The sequence below is a fragment of the Alexandromys fortis genome, unplaced genomic scaffold, assembly GCF_014885135.2.
Source record: "Alexandromys fortis isolate MF-2015 unplaced genomic scaffold, M_Fortis_MF-2015_v1.1 scaffold_204, whole genome shotgun sequence".
Classification (NCBI taxonomy): domain Eukaryota; kingdom Metazoa; phylum Chordata; class Mammalia; order Rodentia; family Cricetidae; genus Alexandromys; species Alexandromys fortis.
In genome coordinates, this window is record NW_026068116.1 from 947,612 (window position 1) to 968,372 (window position 20,761).

The 20,761-nt window shown below is 40.8% G+C and overlaps 1 protein-coding gene across 2 annotated transcripts in view; it reads right to left on the minus strand.

The window, feature by feature from the left end:
* Positions 1 to 20,761, minus strand: part of Npsr1 (neuropeptide S receptor 1) — a 190,017-nt gene that overhangs the window by 149,705 nt on the left and 19,551 nt on the right. For both annotated transcript variants that reach the window (XM_050124886.1, XM_050124885.1), the window contains exon 2: positions 7,065 to 7,197. In XM_050124886.1, coding sequence (XP_049980843.1) covers positions 7,065 to 7,197 — 133 coding nt within the window. The remainder of the gene's footprint in view (positions 1 to 7,064; positions 7,198 to 20,761) is intronic.

Consider the following 20,761-nt stretch of genomic DNA (forward strand, 5'->3'; position numbering starts at 1 on the left):
TAATTTTAATTTTATATCTGTGGTTATTAGCAGATTACCCTCAGGCCGAATATGGCCATCATGTGCAGTGTGCACTTTGTTTGATCAGCATAGTCTTGGAGAAAAATTGGGTCTGAATGCCTTAGGCAGGGTGCTCGCTGCACCCAGCTGGGCCTCCACTGTGCCTGTCTCACTCGTGTTCATCTTCTGTTGCACCCCTAAAGGCATCTGAGATTGAAACCTCTGCTCTGCCTTGGTGTGAAATATTTTGCAAATAAACTGCATCAAGAGTAATTCTGAATATGTATGTGATGCATTGTTTCAAGAGGAAAACAGTTGCAAATTTGTAAACCCAATTGTTGGTCAATAGATTAGGATTAACCTTACAAGCCCTCTTAGCTTCCTTTCTGTTCCTCTAAAGCAACTATCAAGACAAAGATAAGGGTACAAGAATCTCAGAAGAGCACAAGAAGGATTGTGAATATATAAACATTTAACATAGCTGCAGAGTCTTTTTTCACTTGGTTTTCTGTGTTTATTATCTTGGTCTGTTGATGCTACTTTCACAAAATGCCTGAGACTGGATAACTTATAAAAGATAGAGAATCATTTCCTCACAGCCAAGAAGCTGGGAAGTCAAAGATCAGGGGATAACATCTGGTCACAGCCGTTTTGTTGTTTCATTGTGAGTGACAGAGAATCAAAGAGGTAGGAAGGAGAGAGACAAATACACAAAGGGAAATAGAGAAAGAAAGAGGGAGAGAGAGAAGAGAGGAGAGAGAGAGAGAGAGAGAGAGAGAGAGAGAGAGAGAGAAACACTAGTTCCTTTTAATAGAAAATCTACCCCATGATAATATCTTAACCCATTTGTGATGGTGAAGCCACTAAGGCCCAGTCACCTCTGGAAGGTTCTACACTGATAGCATTGGACATTAATTAACACCATGGATCCCCCCCCCCAAAAAAATATTATTCATCTCAGCTCTCAATGGAAAATATGTTCATTTCACTCAAAATACCCTCCAAACCTGAGTCTAATCTAAATGGGTAAGACAAGGTGTGTGTCCTCCTTCAACAGGTCCCCTGACAGTGGTGAGCTTGTAAAGTCACTATAGGTAGCATATTTCCAAAACAGAATGACGAGGAAGTCATCAGTAGATAATCCGATTCCAAAATTAAGAAACAGGGAAAGAGAAACAAATAACAAACCCATGTCAATACAATACCCAGCAGGACATATCATATTGCAAGTAGAATTTTTAGGGTTTAGGGTCTCAGTCTCTGGGAAACCTGCCTCCTTGAGTGCAGAGTTGTACTGCAGACCTTATGTTTGGAATCTGAGGCCAGGCTGGATTGTATACCAGCAGACCTACATACAGTTCTAGGGTCTTCTGTGAGATATGGCTTCACTGAGAATTAGCCTAGTGGGCACTGTTTGGTCTCTAACTCAGGGAGATTAGCTATTTTTAATCACTTTACTTACTTTCTGTAGCTTGGACCTTGAATGTTCCTACAAAGCCCACATGCTGGTAAAGGATTGATTCCTCACCTGTAGTCCTCCTTTAAGGTGACAGAATCTTTAGGCGTTAGAGCCTAGTAGAAGGACATTAGACCTCTGGGTGTTTGCCCTGAAGGGAAGATTGGTACTGTTTCCTCCTATCATTCTTTTTGTTCTGGCCACTGGGAGTTAACTGTGTTCACATGCTCCCACCATAATTTTCTGTCTCATCAGAGTCCCAAAGGAAACACAGCCCTGTCACCATGGATTGAAGTCTATGAAATTATAAACCAAAGCAAATGTTTTATTTTCTTTTGATAAGATAATTGTCTGGAAAGCTAGCCAATACTGATTCACAATCTTTTTCTCTTTCCTTTAAATTTTAACCTTTGGTGTATTACATTGAGATGCATCTTTTATGAATAGACTATAACTGATAATTTTTAAAGTATACATGATGAACTTGTTATTTTGGTTTGATTATTTAGTCTGTATAAAATGCAACTGTTGGTATAGCCTATCTTCTGGTCTAGTAATTCTAATATTTTTAACTCCTTTTTAAACTAACCTTCTTTAGATTAAGTGTATATCACACAGCTTACTATGTAAAAATTTGTATATTTTCGCACTTATTAAGGACTGCATTTTATAACTCTTTTGTGTTAAAAATTATTTCTATAGGATGTATTGCTTGCCCTCAAGTCTGAGCTTGCTTTAATACTGATGGCTACCTTGTAAAAAAAAGTTTAAAAGTTGTTCTAATTATTATTGGTTATACTATTGAGCATAAACTGACAAGTTCAAATTGTTTGACATAAGACCACATAATATTCTCATAGCTGAAACCATGAATCTCACAATTTAAAATAATTCAGAAGGGCACCGTTTTGGCCATGAGAATTTTAAGCATAAATGTGAATCCTGTGCTTGCTGGTGAGCCGCTTACTGTACTGGCTCTGGTGTTATTTCCTTAGACAGGAACTCACTTTCTCTCTATAAAAGGCACCCATTGACTTTGAAATCTAAAGGGTATGGTATTGTGGAGAGTAAAAAAGAAGACAAAAGCAAAACACAAAGAAAACAAAGAAAAGTTAGAATTCTTTGACGTACGATAATAGACATTTAGAAGTAGAAGAACATGTTTTGAAAAGTAAAGACAAGACCCAGGGTTGGAACCACACAGAACTGAGAAATTCTCGTGGCAGCTGACAGTTGTGAGAGCGTACGTACACAGTTTTAAGGTATTTGCTTTTCAATGATCTCATTGTGTTTCTTCAAATGTTCACTTATCATTTAAGCACAAAAGTTCATGTTTCTACAGGTAATCTTAAAGAAAGCAAAAGAAAGGTGTGCCCTCAGTTAGGGCCTACAGGTCCTAAGGTCACATGATCTGATAAAGATGGGATGTCTATGAGAATGGAAGTCGGGGCTCACAGGAAACCTGGAAGGAACAGGAGAAACAGGCAGCCAGGGACAAAACGTATAGGGGCTCTGGGCTAGGGAAACTTTGGGGAGCCTCAGGGACACGGGAGAAGCAGACATCTCTGAGAGTGGGTTCCTCAGTGGTGCCTGCATGTGTCTGTGTCCTCCATCCTCACTCACATCTTCTCACCTTGTCTAACAATAACATTGAAATCATAGCTCCTGGTTAGTGCGAGCCTTCCAATGGTTTCCAAATATATGACATTTGGACCCCAAATCTCAATCTTAGACTTCTGGAATATTCCATGTGTTCAAAAATCTTTCTTCACTTGAAATATTTCTGCTGTGACCCTTTAGAAGTCATATATATATATANTATATGTATATATAAACATTCTCACGACACCATGATAAATTAACTCCAGGTTAATCAGACTATGAATTAAAATAGAACATGTATCTTCCCTATTTCGTAATAGATGATAAAATTTCAATTGTTCCTTTGTCATTTGTGAGAAAAAAATAAATTTCAGGTTGATATCCTTTCTACCTCTAAGTTTTCATACTATAAGGGAATACACATTTTTTATTAGTGTGTGGGTTACAACACTGCAGCCAGAGCAACACAATGAATGGCAGCTCCATCACCCTCTCTTGGGGTCTGTCACATTTTACTATTTGCTGGATAACACTGAGAGTGAGCATGTGACTTCTGTTGGCTGGAGAGACTTCAGGAACATTCGTCCATCACACCCTTACCTTCTCAACTAGAGGGCCCTTTAACTGCTCATATCTTTTTAATGGCGGTGTTGTTTCTCACAGCTCAAGAAGTACAATTCAAACACCCAGACTTACTGGAAATTAAAGTTGAGGAGGGGCTTTGGGTTGTTGATTTAATTTCTTTTCCTATTTCTATAATTAAATACTCAGATAAAAACCATGTAGAGAAGATTTTTTCCCCACAGTTCCAGGTTTCCTGGAAAGGAAGTAGAGGCCCCAGAAACTTGAAGCAAATGGTGACTTTGCATCCATGGTTAAGAAGCATTGAACAAAGTATGAATGGATGGGATGGATGGTTGTACTCAGCTCCCTTTCCTCATTTTCTACATACCATGATCTCCTGCCCAAAGGATAGTCCCCCTCACAAATAGGATGTCACTTCTCACATTAATCAACATAATAAAAATAGTCCTCCACAGGCAAGAGTAGAGGCCTGCCACAGAGTGATTTCCATCGAATTAAATACACCCTTCTAGAGGGAGGAAGAGGGATCACATGGCTCAGGAAGGAACAATAGGAACAATCTTAAGTGTCCTTCAGAAGAGAAGAGAGAGAACAGACTGTCTGCCCCAGTAAGGCAGAAGCTGGCAGATAGCGGAGTTCCAGGTAAGCCTGTTCTAATTATTCAAAACAGAAAGCTAGTGAAGATGTGATTGAAAAAAGGGGATCAAGTTTTAGCCCTAGTAAGCAACAGAAAATGACAGATTTAGTCACATGGATCTCGAGTTAAGGATAGAAAAAAGGGACTGTGGAATTTGTCCCTGAAACCAAGAAAAGCTGCAGAGGACAGACATATGTAAGGGTGTCCCTGAATGGAGGCCTATTGCATGAAGCTGTAATGTTAAAGCCTGGATTACCTTGAAGATAGTAAGATGTTGGAGACACCAGAGCTGGGGGAAACCTGCTGAGGAAAGCTACTCGCGGAAAGTGGAACCAGCCAAAGAGAAAGAAGTGGTTGCAGTCAATAAAGGTGAAAGAGTTGGAGATATGAAGAGCAATTTGGCATCAGGCATGGATATGTAGATTTTGGAGTTTTCCCAACTGGTTTTTGGTTTTGCTTTGGTCTAGTATTTTCCTCACTACGTTCCTTTCCCTACACTTAAAAATGGTAATGCATCTCTTGTGCCATTATACATTAGAAGTATGTGATCTGTAATTTATTATTATTTTGATTTTATAGGGGATTACAGTTAAGAAAGAGAATACATGAATCTCAGAAAAGACTTCAAACTTTAGACTTTTGAACGATAGACTATGGGGATTCTTGAAGTTGAACTAAATTCATTTAGCATTAGGATATTGTTACAAGTTTATAGGAATTAGGGAGTGGAATGTTGTAGTTTGAATGTAACTAGCCCCCATAAATTCATACAGAGTGGCATTATTAGAAGGTGTGACTTTTTGGAGTAGGTGTGGTCTTATTGAAACACTGTGGAGGCAGACTTTGAGGTGTAATATACATTCAAGCTACTCTCTGTGAGACAGTTCACTCCTACTGCCTGCAAGATGTAGGACTCTTAGGTCCTTCCCACCACCACGTCTGCCTGCATGCCTCCATGTCCTGCCTTGATGATAATAGACTGAACCTCTGAAAACGCAAGTTATTCCAATTACATGTCTTCCTTTATAAGAGTTAACATGGTCAGGGTGTCTCTTCATAGCAATAGAAAAGCTAACTAAGCCAAAACTCTACCGCAAAGCTCAGGGATCTTCTCAGGAGTGTGTGTGTCAGAGTGTGGGGGTGAAAATTTTAAGTGCTCTTGGTAGTGAGTGGGTTTAATGAAGTGTTTTCTGGACAAAGCAAAGCAGTTGCACACATCAACTCATAGTAATGGCATGCACAAGACCTGCACAAATGCAGGTCAGGAAAAAAAATCCGAGCAAGGAAAGTGAGTACAAAGCCCCATCTCTAGCTGAGGATTTGATAGCTGTTGGCAGGGACAGAGTCTTAGTTTCTCTCAAATATGTGACCCCTAATAGGTTGACCAGACTCTAGGGCCACACCTAAGAGCAGTTGACTAACACAGACTGGAATCAGTGGGTTTAAAGAGAAATTGGGTAAGAAAAAGAGATAGAGAAAGGAATGATAGAGTTAGAAATGGAGATGATAGACATAAAGATGATGGGGCTAGAGATGACAAGATAAAGGTGATAGAGATAGGTAGAGACAATGGATGGAGATAGAAATAGAGATGATGGAGATGGAGATGATGGATGGAGATAGAGAGATGATTATCTCCCTATACAGATCTCTCTTTATATGTGTGTCTATATTTATATATAAGATATTGTTAGATATGTAGAACATAAAGTTGAGTAGGCAGGGAGGTGTTGGGGTAAATGGAGGAAGGGAGTGAATATAATTAAAACACATTGCCTGAATTTCTTAAAAATTAATTGAAATATTATTAAATAAATAAAATGTGCACCAATTTTCTTTAAGAGAAAGATGACAGTATTTTATTTCTCATACTGTGGCACACCTAAATTCCCAAGAAGTCCGGAGCCATATTGTAGCTGAAGCAGTAAACAGCACCTATTGAGACTTGCTAGCAGTCCCTGTGAAGATTTACCATCGTTCCTGTTAGCACATACAACACTTCTTTCTTTTACACTTTCCCTATAACCTAACCTTAATAAAACTAATCCCATATCCCTCTTGCTAGCATACCCCTAGGCTCCACACCTGGTTTTGCATAGACTCCCTGTGAGCCTCATTTGCCCTTATCTCTCTGGCCTATGGAGCAATGCTCCTTTTTCATTGCTCCTTATTTTCCTGTTTAAACAGGTTCTCTACTGCTGTGCCCGCTACGTGGTACCTTCCTTCCAGAGTGCAGTTCCTTCCTTGGTACAGTTCTCCCTTCCCCTTCCAGAATTGCTGCCTTCACCCTTCTTGAGCTGGACGTTCACAATGCTCATATTTGATCTTCCAAATCCTGGATATCATCTTATTTTCATGCTACTTCCAGCAGAGATGTATTTTGAAAGCAATGTCCATAGACTTAAATCTGCAAAGGTCTGGAAATGTCACATTTTATCTGTAAATATAGATCACTGTGGTTGGTTTTCTAGGAAGGATGTGTTTCCTGTGCTCTTAAAATGGGATGAAAAGATCAAATGACCATACTGTACTAGGGAGGCTATTATGTATAGGAAGGATGAAACCCTACAGATCTTTGTGGTGACACTGGAAGTGTCATTTTCATGTTGCTAACATAAGAAGTTGTTTCCATAATGGAGTCTCATGGACATGTAAAGGTGCGAACTTCTTAGAGAAAATGGTTCCAATATGGCATTTGTATCCCTATAGAAATTACTCTCAGACTTACTAACACTGCAGGAATTTGGATACAGCTTCTCGTCTCTGGCTGGTACAGTCACTTACCCGTGATGGCCAACTGAGTCACAAAGAAGGTCATTCTGGACTTTCTTTTCCTTCTCCACGTGGAGAACAGCACAACAGAGTTTCCCACAATGGTGAAGACAAACAGGACCCACAGGGTTATCAGCTGTTCCGTCTGAAAGAAACAGAGTAGCTTGTAATAGAGGAGGTAAAGGACCAGGTGCTTCCAGGGAAGGCTGGTACAGGCACCTTGCTTGAAGTGGACTGTGTTTCTCTGAACCCTTCTTTACTCCCTTCTCCTCCCCAGCCCAGGGAAGCTCAACTCCTTTCTATAAGCAGTAGAGTAAACTGACCCAAATGAAAATTCTTCTTCTTTGGCCAAGTAATTTTAACTCCATGTGAGAGGTCAGGGTGTATAAAAGAATACTACAGCCACAAAGATGGGGGAAAAAGTGTTCGAAGATAATAAGATAGATAAGTAAACCAAACTCTTTGATTTGGTGAACTATTGTGCAGCTATCAAAGGTGAAGTGATGAAGATTTGGTAGTGACATTAAAAATACTTGCAATATAATATTTAAGTGGGAAAACATGAAAAAATTTTATACTGGGTATGATTACAATTTTGCAAAATTACACACATAGGGAAAGAAATAGAATGCAGTAAAATGTTCACAGTGGTTATTTTCGGTAGTATGATTATGGGTTATCTCTCTCTCTCTCTCTTTCCTTTGACAAATTTCACAAGATGGTAATATTAAAGTTCTGCTGGATAATGTATAATTAATAAAAAAGAAGAGCAGGGATGCCACTCACTTAAAATGCCAAGTCCCTCAGAAGATATTTTCCATGATCACTTCCAATGAAGCTTTTTATCTGCTTGACATTCATAACAGAGAATAAACAGATAAACTGTGATAGACTAGATGCAAGGTGAGATATAGTGAAAGACTTGTCAGGAAAAAACATGGGCCTAAAGTAAGCCAGACGAAGCCAGAAATCAAAACCAAATCAGTCCAAATGGTCTAGGAAAGATCATTTTAAGAGTGGAGCAGACCAGGACCGCAGCCCAAGAGCTAAAAATCTCAACTAGCTAAATTCAGTGTGTTAGGTAGCTAGGTTCTGGAATTCAGCTGCTTGGCCAAACATAAGTCTGAGATGCTGAAGGCAAGTATTTTTATTGATGTGATTAGCATCCATTGTCCGTCGATTTTAAATGACGGGGATTCTCCTCCACAATATGAGCAAACCTTGTACAGTAAGTGGGATCATGTAATTACAACCCTTTTAAAGTTGAAAATATCACTTCATAACTATATTTTGTTTATCTAACACATCAATCATCATAGTAGCCTTGCCAACCTTAACTGTGTTCAGAACACTCACATTGAGCCACAGGTCGACACAATTACCTAGCATAAAATCTATTTTATGAGAAAGTGTTAAATATCATAAGTGATGTTTTGGAAAATCATAGGAAACAGTTGCTTCCTTTCATGACATTGTGGTTCACCGGGCACCATGCTCTCTTGTTCCCACCCAGCATGACAAAAGAAAGTCAAAATGCATACCTGCTAGCCCAGGGGAAAAAAAAATCCGTGTTCAAAATTCAAAGCAGCATTTATGGAGCTGTAGATTTGGCTCAGTGGTCAAATGCTTGCTTAGCCTTGACAGAGCCGTGCCAGCACCTTACAAGTACACACACACACACACATACACACACACACACACACACACACACACACAAATATACTGAGTGCATGTTCTTCACCTCACTGTAAAGTAACAAACTCAGGAGCTGAAGCCCAAGACCATACTTTTATATACACTTGCATTCAAATCTTTTCACTGCAGAACCATGGCTAGTACTCTATGTACTAACACCATTTTCTACTTAAAAATTAATTCTAAATTATGTGATAACAGAAAAATTAATTGTTTTTAAGAAGCCAGAACAATGCAGATCATATCCTTTTTGGCTCTTTTCCTATTTTAATCAACCCCCTATTCCAAGGTAAACACCATCAAAATGTTTCTTAGTGTTAGTGAGGACACAAAACATAGTTTCACTATGACATTTTCAAACAAAATGTATTTTGTTGAATCCTCCCTTCCCATCTCCTCCATTTCCCCAACCCCACTGTAACCCTTCCTCCCCCAGGCACTAGCTTCCCATTGTCATGTCCATGAGTCCCACTGCTCTCCTGGCAATCGGTTCCCTAGACAGCTTTTCTTCCTCTTAAGAAGACTCCTTTATGGTTTTTTTAGTTAATGCCCACATTCAGACCCTCACATATAACTGAATCTTATTAGAGGCCATGCTCCCCAGCAGGGAGAAGAATCTGTGATATGTGTCTGTTCGCATCTCGGTCAGTTCACTTTCTATAATTTTATCCAGATTCTTCTGCTGTCCTGACATTTTCATAGTTTTATTTTGTTTTAAAGCCATACTTTATGTATAGCAAGGCAATTTATATATCCTGTTAAACTATACTAGGAAGCTTTGGTGATTTTTATTTAATTTCTTTGCCTATCTAATAATTAATTAAAACATTATTGAAAAGAGTTTGAAAATAAAAAACATTACACATTGAAACTAGGCAGATACAAAATCCACACATCTCAACGAAGTTCTGTCCAGTAAGAGCAGCTGTTTTGAAGCCGTGTGGCTTCCCATGGGACTTTACATACTCACTGTAATATAGTATTTATGGTTTTTGTTTGTCTTTTCTTTCTTTCTTTTCTTTTAAGAAAGGTTCTCATTGTGTATCTATGACTGGCCTGGAATTCAATATGTAGACCATGCTGGTCTAACTCAGAGAGATCTGCCTGCCTCCACCGCTGGAGTGTTGGGGATTACAGGTACACCCCACTATTTCCAGGCTATGCTAGTGAAGTTTTAAACAGAAGAAAACAGGGAACTGGTTCAGGTTACAAACCCCCTCTCCCTAGGAACAATTTTTTAAATTACTTTTTCTAAGTCAGTGCAAGAAATGTACGCAGTGCCTAGCCATGTCTAGTTCCATTACAGAAACTGACCATGGAATTAAAAAGAAAGTCCAGATTTACAGCCACTGTATCAAAGGGATAACACATGCTGGTTTCTTCAGAAGAGCAAAAATTCTTCTTGCTACTTCAATACACAGAGAGTTGAATTCACATATCCTCCATAGCTGTTGGAAGCCATAACAGAGTTAAAACCAGAAAAAAAATATAGCTTTTTATTTTCTTTCATGATTTAAGTGTGCCTCTCTTGATATCCTTTCTAAACTTTCAGACTTTACTCATATATTTTCTTTATAGCAAATACAATTCTCTGCAAAAAATAATTTTGCTTATAGTGTATATCCTTCCAATGCTTTGAAAAATGCTTTATAAACATATACATGAAAAAACAAATACATCATGTTACATTGTGTGTGTATGAGTTTGTTATTTACTATGGTTCACATATTGTACCACTTGTTTGACTCTGCAGGAGAAGTGGCTAAATAAGAGTAATACGTTCACACAATAGAATAAAGTATTTTACTTAAAAATGGATTGACGGGAAGTGAAAGATGGGTCAGTGGGTAAAGGCATTTGCTGCCAAGCCTGGAAACCTGACTTTGATTTCTGTGAGCTATATGGTAGAAGAAGAGACTCCAACAAATAGAGTATTCTCTCCACCCATGTGCTGTGACATACCTGTATACAAATATACACTTATAATACATACATACATTACACACATGCACAGATACATCCATCCATTAATATAACAAAATGGGCTAACGGAGGACGGGGAAATGGCTCAGTGGGTTAAGTGCTGTTTGTGAAAATACAAGGATGTGAGTTATGTCTCCTAACACACAGGTAAAAGCTAGACACTGTGGTACATGTCAATAATCTTTGCTCTAGGAATGTAGAGAGATCTACGGAATTCACTGATCAGCAAATGACAGTGAACTTATAGATTTTGAGAAAAAGTTTCTTGCTAGTTAATCATTTGGTATAGGCTTAACCTACGGCTAAAGACTGTGTGTCCTTGAGTCACAGAATGTGGAGAAACCAAGTTGGTCCTTACTTGGATGCTTCACCCCTACTGACTAGATTTCAGAAGAGGGGACAGAAAGACTGTAAGAGCCAGAGATGGTGGGTAACTTCAAGGGGACAGTGTTTTTCTAGACACAGCAGGGCACTATGCTCACTCATAGCAGCTGTGACAGTGTACAGGAAACCTACACAAATTTAAGCTAGACAAAACTCCAGCATGCAAAGGGGAGGTGGGCATAAGATCCCACCACGATTTGTAGAGCTACTGACATTTGATAGCTTCCAGGATAGGCAGAGCCAGTTTTCCTTAAAGATATGACCTCTGTAAGCCATCCACATGCCAGGGCAAGCCCCATCCCTAAGATGTTAATCAGACAAGACAAACCAAACTCAATAGGGGTGAGTAAAAAGAAATCTCAAAGCTGGGTTGGAAGGGAGTAGAGGGTAGAAGTTATGTGTGAGGTTGGGGAAGGGGAGGGCATGTGTTCAAAGTACATTGTATCAAATTCTCAGTGAATTAACAAAAATGCTTTTAAAATATAAGGATGAAAATGTAGAAAGATGAAGTCAACCTCTGGCACAGAACACACACACACACACATCTAGTAAATATAAAATATTGAGAAGCTTATAAGGCTGTGGGAGTGGAGCACACTGGGAAATGAGTTGGGTGGACTCATATTGTTTTACCCACTCGCATCTTCTCAGCAGAATGTGGTCCCTTTGGTTGTCATATTAAATCCTCAACCTCCCTGCCAAGGGGCCACAGAGCAAGTGAGAGCCCATGGTATGTGTGGGTCAGACACGCCATGAAGGCAGAACTTAATGTGGGAGTTTTGTTGAGATAAAGGTTGAAGAGAGAAAGAGGAAGATGAAGAAAAGACAAGGACCAGCAGTACAAAAGAGAGCAGGAGTAGGTGGAGCTTGTGTCTTACAGGGACCTTTTGCACCTATGTACTGATGAGAGATGTGTCAGTCACAGGACCCTGAGTTGGCCAGGATATTGCCTGGGTGTGTCCTGCCAGGTGACAGGGGCCAGCATAATGCCTGAATACTAACACTTAGGATATTATACAAGTCTCTAAGAATATTCTACAAGTCTCTATCCATGTCAGAAGTCCAGGATAAATCTAGCAGGTCTGTGAATCCTAGAATGTATTGCCTAATGTTTCAGTTCTCCACCCTGGATTTACAAATGAAGACCTAAGTTTCTGGTTAGGCCAGGGCCTTGGAACCATCACAATGTGAAAGAAAAAGGAGCGAAGACACCAGTAGTGGAAGGGACAAGGGAGGCAGAATTGTGTGAGAGAACCAGAGGGCTGATCTTGGTTATTTTGAAGGCTAAAGGCAACCCATAACTTAATCCAATATGTTTGTCATTCTCACTTAGAGGATCACTTCCTTGCTAACTGCCAAGTCATAGGCCTTGTCTCTTGTCCTCTCCTCACCAGAGAAGTTATATGTCTAGATGGTCTGCTACTTCGAAAGTCATCTTCCTACGAACGGCATCAAGAGAGCCTAAGGATGTAAAGCTATTAGCCTGGAAAGGATCGTTTTGACTCTAATGGGGAAATTCAGTTTTGTTAGAGAAATGCTGTGTTGAGCCAGACAAACAACTCTCTGCCAGAAGCCTATACAGAAAAGGGGCCCTTCCATGCATCATGCTGACAGTCCCCACTCAGCAAATGGTGTGCTGGAAGTGGGGCATGAACAACAGATTTGATCATAGAGAACTTATCTTTTAAACATTGTAGATCAACTTGGAGAAGGGTGTAATAAGAGCTGTTGATTTTGCTTGGAAGGTGCATTTGTGGAGTTGACTGACGTTGATGCCACAGAGGTCCGGGAGGAGGCCCAAGTGTTTATGTCCTGAATATAGTCCTTGTGTTCTGTCCTGCCAGGAAGGATGGCGAGAGTGGCGCATGCGGGTCAGGAAAGGGTAAAGGAGACCCTGGGCGGGTGGCATGGTATGGCAAGTCAGATGGAGCCACAGAGTGCTCGTGCTCAGCTCCTGGAAAAAACGGCAAGAGTTGATGGATTCATCCAGTGCTGGACTCTAGTATGGATGTCTTTCTGAAAGGCTTTTCTGTAGTCACCGCTCTGCCCTCTGTGCTCTGAACTTGATAGGCTATCAGAAAAGCCCACAATCTCTCGTAAAGAATTCTTGTCTGTGAACTATGATCACGGTGACAGAGAATAGTGTGTGTTGGAGGCCTTTGGAAAGTATTTCTCAAAGTTTGGGTTATAACTTCAGTAACTTCATAGTATGGTTTGCTTAGGATGATCCTTGTATGAGCATGCACCAAATAATTATGTAAATTGACCTTTGTCCTCAAAGTGCCATGGTTTGAATAGTAAACTAATCTTATTAATAGCAAAATAACCCTATTAATAGTAAAAGCTAACCCTAGTTTGAGTGTGACATTGTGTGTGCTTCAAATAATAAATGTTATACCCCAATGAGCAATCAGCACTTAGCAATTAGTCTATCTCAAGACACTAGAGTTGGCCCATTTAACATCTTATGATAGGAGGCCCCTGAATATCTCTAAGGTACTGCACTCACTGGACATTGGAACACATTTATTTCAACCCTAATGTAAGAAGGGAGTGGGTCACCAATAACCTCCTCCATTGTCTCACCTAGAGATTCTAGATTTACTATCTCTTTGGGATGGTTACTGTACTTGGATACAATTGAAAAATCCAAGAAAGGACACTCTCTACTTCCTGCACTGCTGTTCTTCACCCACAGGGGAAAGAGCACAGAACCTGCAAAGTTGTGCACACTTCCACCTTCCTTGTATTTGCATGAACTTGCTCCCCTTCTGTTGAAATAGGAGCGGCGGGGCTGCGTCCCCAGCACCCCGGCCGCTTGGCTAGCTTATGCCCGAAATAACAACACACAAACTGTATTCATTAAACACCGCTTGGCCCATGTCTATCTAGCCTCTTCTCGGCTAACTCTCGCACCTGAACTAGCCCATTTCTAATAATTGTTTGTAGCACCCCAAGGTGCGCTTACCGGGAAGATTCTAGCCTAAATCCATCGTGGGTCTGAGCTTCATGCGTCTGCCTCAGAGAGCAGAGCTATTGCGTCTACCCGGGAGAGCTAAGCATGGCGTCTCTGCTCCAGAGAGCAGAGCTGTTGGGTCTGTACAGGAGCAGAGCAGAGTCTGACCTCACTTCCTCTTCCTCCTGTTTACTCCTCCACCTATCTTTTAACCTATCAGGGCCAGCCAAGCAGTTTCTTTATTGCTCAATGACCTTCCTCCATCACCCTTCATTTGTTGACACACCATAAAAAAGTTACCCAAGGTCAAGGTGAACTGCTGTAGACCATGTGTAAAATTATGTGGGAAGTAAGGCTGCCTGCTTATTCCCGGGCTCATCATAACTGGGAGAACACAACTTTGTATCAGTCTGATCCAACCCTGCCAGGCTCATCTTATTCTACAGGAATGAGGAGGTAGAAAAAAGGCTGGACCTCCCATTCCAACAAAAGAGAAATAGATCTGCCTCTCACTCAGGTTCTGGGAAGAAAGGGACAGCGCAGACCTTTAGTCTGTAGGAAATGCAATGCATCCAAGATACAGTGTCAAGAAATGAAACAGGAAGCCAGGAGTTTGGGGCCATGCAGATGGCCTCATTGAGCTAAAAATCCAAAGACCTGGGTTGCAGGAGCAGCAATAAGGCTGGACTAAAGTTCCATGCAAGGGCATCATGTTCACTGTGGCAATCAGATTTGAAGAAGCTGATGAGAGCATCTTGAGGGATCTCTCATAATAATAAAAATTCCATCAATACATGTTATAAAAAATAATAAGATATTGTCTTAGTTGAATTTTCTATTGCAAAGAAGTAGCAGAATCCAATGACATTGCAGAATTACTGGTTAACTTGTGTGGTAGTTCTGCCCAATGCTGGAGGATGGAAATGAGCATTTCCAGGGTCCTCACAATGACAAGAACTCTCTTTTGCCAATGTGTTCTTGTTTGGTGAGTGACAAATACTTAGAGTTTCTGGTCTGCTTGTCTACATTCTCCTTCCTCCTGGAGATCCCAGCTCAGCTCCTCGTGCTTGTGAAGTAAGCACTTTACCAACCAAGGCATTTCCCCATGCAGACCTTATATATGCTTCATGCCTTTGTCTTTTGATTGCTATAGCAAAGTACCTGATGCTGGGTAACACATGACGTAATTCACCTACCCAAAGCTTTGGTGATTCGGGAGCATGATATATGATCTGCATCTGCTTGACTCTGGAGAGGGCTCCTGGCTACATTACAAGTTGGCAGACACCACTGTGGTGGGAACATTGATAAGAGGGGAGTCATATGGTAAGACAATAAGCGAGGACGATTTATAGGCCAGGCCATGGGGACCAATTCTCTTCTACACTTCTTTTCAGTCACCACTATAATTAAGCTATTATAGCTTAATTGTCTGCCACATTGTCCTACTTCATTAAGGTTCAGCCACTACAACATTACCACTCTGGAGATGAAGTTTGCATATTAACCATTTGAGGACACATTCAAGACATATCTCAATCGAAGACGCTTGCCCGTTTGGTTTGTAATAAGGGTCATCAATTTTGTTGAATGGTTGTAGGGTTTTATTGTTGCGTAGTATTGCTCTATGACTATATTCCAATTTTTAAATAATTTTCTTATTTTCTGTGTATGACTATGGGTATTCATATGTATATACATATGTATATATATATATATATGTGTGTGTGTGTGTGTGTGTGTGTCTGTGCACTTGTGTGTATGTGTGAAGACCAAAGTTGATGTAGGATGCATTCTTTGATCATTCTCCTTTCATGTTTTTAAACTGAAGCAGAGTCACCCACTAAACCTGGAGCACTCAGCCTGTCCTCTGTCTCCACCCGTAAATGGCTGGGATTGCAGGTTACTAACTCTGTCCAGGTTTTTACATGATTTCTGATGCCTGCAAGCAAGCGACTTACCCACTAAATCGTCTCCCCAGATGCCCAGTTGATCTCTTCCATGAACTTCAATAGACACATGGCTTGCAGCTGTTAGAGGCAGTGATGCTCTGTGTACCTCTTATATATGTGTATAGGTATGGGATGGCGGGGCATGAGGAACCACATCAACCCCTTGACTAGATGATGCCAAAGTACAACTCATTCCTCTGAAACGTTTTATCACTTCCTGTATCTAAAAACTTCTGAAAATGGTATCTTTTATTTAGTTTTTTCCCCGAACAACAAATGGTGATTTATATGACAGTGACTCATTTTATATATTTCTTTGAAGCTTCCCAACTTGGAAATTACTGATTTTTTTTATTCCCTCCTAAGCCTCTGAGCTCTGCTGAAATAATTTGTGAGCATTACTCCTCAGACTCTTAATAAATTTTAACATATCTTCCTAGCAATCATTTTTGGCAGGTATATTAAAGTGTCATAAACCAAGAATTATATAGCTATTAATTATGGTTTTTCAAGCTCATACTTCTGTTTGCTTAATTTCTATCTGCAACACTGTTGGTTTTACTTAGAAAATTTGGGACAGGATCTGAACCCTCTGCGGTAGAGGGAATTCTGTACCTGCATAGCATCTGCTGCTGGGGAATGGCAGTGTGTTCTGTTTATATTTTGCAGACATGCATTGCAAACGTGGAAGTGCAGAGCAGCCTTGCTTTTGGTGCTTTCTTTGTCTTTGCAGCAACTCATTTTTCTAGTTAGATGTTTGATCTTTTGTTCTTTCCTTCAGTGTTTCTGAGACATAGACACAAAGTTATTAGGTTGGGTCTTCTTTCACTGTGAGTCTTCTTGACATTTTTTATATTAAAATGTTCGACTTTAAGAGTCAGGTAAACTGACTTCTATGATGGTTTCTTGCCCCTGTCTACGCTCACCTCTGCCATGGCTAGGTGACTGTGTAGACCTCTGAGATGTTCCGTCTCTCTCCTCTTCCTGTGTCCATCCTATTTAGTTTTCCCTCCTTTACTGTAAATTTTATGAGACTTTGTCGAGTGCTCTTCTATCTTACCCATCAAGCTATCTTTTCACTCTGTGTTTCTGAAGTAATAGTATTTCCATGTGAAGACAGTATTTCCCTGCACTCATCCATGCCCTCTTTTTAATGCCGTGCCCACTTAAGTCTGCTGAGGATGTAGATGAATTTCTAAGACTTTTTCATTTCTTTCAGGAAGTCAGTTTTATAGAGTGAAGCGTTTTGATACCTCGAGCAATTTCCTTTCTTGAAAATTATTTGATTCTGTACATGCCCAGCATTTTTTCTCAGATTGTCTGGAGCGCCAGAAGAATGATTTATTTTTACCCCTGCCTAGAAGTTCTTTGGTCTCTGTTGATCTCTTCCAACCTCGGGTGAAGAAGAAAGGGAGTTATATTGCTTGTGATGTTTCCTCTCCATCAGGGAAGGTGTTAATTTCATCTTCTCCTCCTCTTCTTTATTTTCATTTGTTTGGAGTGAATTTAAGGCCTTGATGATGCCAGTAAGCATTGAGTGCCCTCATTTTTCCTTTTAATTTTGAGGCAGAAAATTATTGAGTTGCCCAGGATGGACTCAGATGGGTCTTAAACTTTCCAAATCTGTGCCTTCCACCCCGGCTTCCTATTTCCTAGTTTTGATACAGAATGTTTTTCAGTTATATTTACTCTGATAGTATTTTACAGACAAGTCAAAAGAGGAGAAGAACTGAGCAGGAGAACTCAGTTTCTAGTACTGAAAGTCAATATTATCATTCCAGATTAAATCTCTTTCGTGATTTTTCCCCCTCACATAAAGCCCCACCTGCGGTGAGTGCACTCAGATCCCAGCTGCAGAAAAGTCAACAGTGACATGATAGGTAGAAGGGTGGTCCCTTCTTCACATGGTGGGCGAGCAAGTACACATTTTGGTGGAACCAAAGGACACATTTACGGAAGTTAATTTTCTGTCTACTGGGACTACAGTGGCGGTCAGCTTTCTGTATATACTAGCAGTACGTTCCAGGTTGAGGAATCCCAGCTTCAAATAGGCGTGGGGCTCAGATCTGCTCCCACTGGGAGCACGCAGTGAGTGAAGGTATAGTATAATCAATGACCAGTTTGCCATGCCAGTGAAAAACAAACTTCCTTCAGGAGTGCTGGGGAGACAGTGTGACCTAGTACCGGACTTGCTTTAGAGTTGAAGATGGGATTTGCAGGGGTAAAGAGCTCTGGGAGCAGATTAAGGTTCCTTTTCCTCTGGGTTCAATGGGCAGATCCTGTACAAACAGTCCATACAGGCTCTCCATGTCTGAGACTTTAGATGCGGTCCTAAGGAAACTCCCAGTTGGAGGAAGTCTAGTACTGTAGATTCCTGGGCTCTTCCTAAGAGTTGGCATTTATTTATTATTTGTGTATGTATTTATTTATGCAACACCTATTAAGTATCCACTGTGAAGCAGATTAAATAACCTAAAGCATTGATGCTACACAGGATAATAAAACATGAGGCAGGTGAAGCACTCACGTTTAATCCTACCTCATCAAATACAAATAGGAAAACACTGAGCTGTTGGCTAATTTTTCATGCTGTTCTCTCTCTCTCTCTCTCTCTCTCTCTCTCTCTCTCTCTCACACACACACACACACACACACACACACACACACACACACACACACACGGGTAGCATGAAGGTTTGGAGAGTTACGGTGTCCGGACTTGAGGAAAGAGGGTCACGGGAGTAACACCTCACACACAGGTAAATGGAGCAACAGAACCTGACTGAATCCAAAGGCTTTGGTCCGTTCACAGGTGAGACATATGGCAGGCAAGAAACTCTCTGACTTTGGTTTTCTTTTTTCCAGAATAATGGTAAAAATAAAATCCATCTGAGACGAAGTTAGTGGTTGGCTGAGATTGTGATGGTGGAGTGATTTAGCTTAGTGCTGGATGCAGGGTCATAAGACAAGTCACTACCTTTGAACGTGGTGCTTAAATTCTCCCAGTTCCTTCTGTCATCTGTACCAATCTATTGTCCTGTCATCTAAGTTTAGCAGTGATCCTACCTTCACCCCATCCAGACTGTGTCCAAGGCTTTCTTGACCTTCACAGGATATAGTTGAGGACTAAATGCCCCCTAGTGGTCAGATGAAACAAAATTCCAGCCAGATGCCTAACAACTGGGTTGAAACTATACTTGAATTTGTCATTTTTTCTTTTTAAATATTTAAAATATTTATTTTTAAATATCCTTGCATTGATTTACATATTACTTATTTGTGCATCTGTGTGTGTATATGAGCACACATGCGCACGCACACACTAGTGCATTTCATGATGTGCACACAAAGGGAAGAGGACAACCAAAGAAGTGAGTCCTCTACCACCATATGAGTTCCTGGACGGAACAAGGTACTGTTTCCTACACAGGTCCACCTGTGGCCTGAATTTATAATTTTCAATGCCTACAGCCAGAGTGCTCTCGGTGCCATGATTGCTGACTTACAGACAATTGGCCTTGAAACTCGAGACTATTGGTTGATGTGACAATGTCAGCGACCTGGAAGGAAACCTCAGTATACTGCAGCTCAGTTGTGAAGGGGTGAATCAGAAGATCCCATGATGGACATCATATCAGCCAGAGCTGACTCAGGACTGACACACAGTGCAATTGTGGATGGTGTGGAGTAGAATTGCTTCAAAAGGATGCTCGTGAATATGATGCTGAGTCAGAACCTCCTGGGTGATCCTGGCGTCTGCATGGCTGTACTGGCTGATTTAAAGTCAATCTGACAGTAGCTAGAGTAATTTGGCAACAGGGAGCCTCAGCTGAGAGATTTCCCCTACCAGACTGGCTGGAGGACAGTTTCTTCATTGATGCCTGATGTATGAGGGGCTACCTCATGGACCACTTCTGGGATGATAAACCTAGGTTCTGGAGGTCCTAGGCAGGACGAGCAAATCGTGGCAATCAAGACAACAAGCAGCACTCCTCCATGGTCAACCCATCAGTTCTTGTCTCCAGGTCCCTGTCCTTCTTGAGTTCCTGCCCTGGCTTCCCTCACTGATGGGCCGTTACCTGGAAGTGTAAGGTAATTCAACCCTTTTCTCTCCAAATTGCTTTTTGGTCATGGTCCTAGCAATAGAAACTCAAGACAGCGGCCCAAAAGGAGTGTTAATAAACATGTTAAATAATTAAATAGCAGATAACAAATCCAGAGAGGCTCATTTGCAATTGAAAGTATCTCGGGAAATCTAAAACATTTAATCGCTCTACTTGACTCTATGTGTCAGGATTGTCTGGAGTGGAAGTCATAATTTGTCCAGATGCAGTTGGAATCCTCTTTCTCACAGAAAACCTAGGAAGCATAAAACTTTTGTTGTTAATGTATATCTACTTGCCAGTTGTAAGGTGCACGACTTCTTTGCCTTGTCAAATATGGTACGTAGCTACGTGTTCTCTGTTATCTGATGCCAGGCTCTGAGCATCCCTGGGGAAGCCTTCTATGTTGGTGACTCACCCATCAGAACTTGGTCACTGTGGCATCTCTGTATTCAGTCTTACAAATAAGGAAAAGCAGTTGAAACAAGTGGATTCCTTGGCTTCTAAATGCTGCAGCCTAGATCCTGATTCAGCTTTGATCATGGAGACATTCAGGCTATGCCTGCCGACATGCTGGATGTCTATTGCAAGTTGAGTAGAGACTGACATAAAGCGTTGACATTGAAACCAATCTTC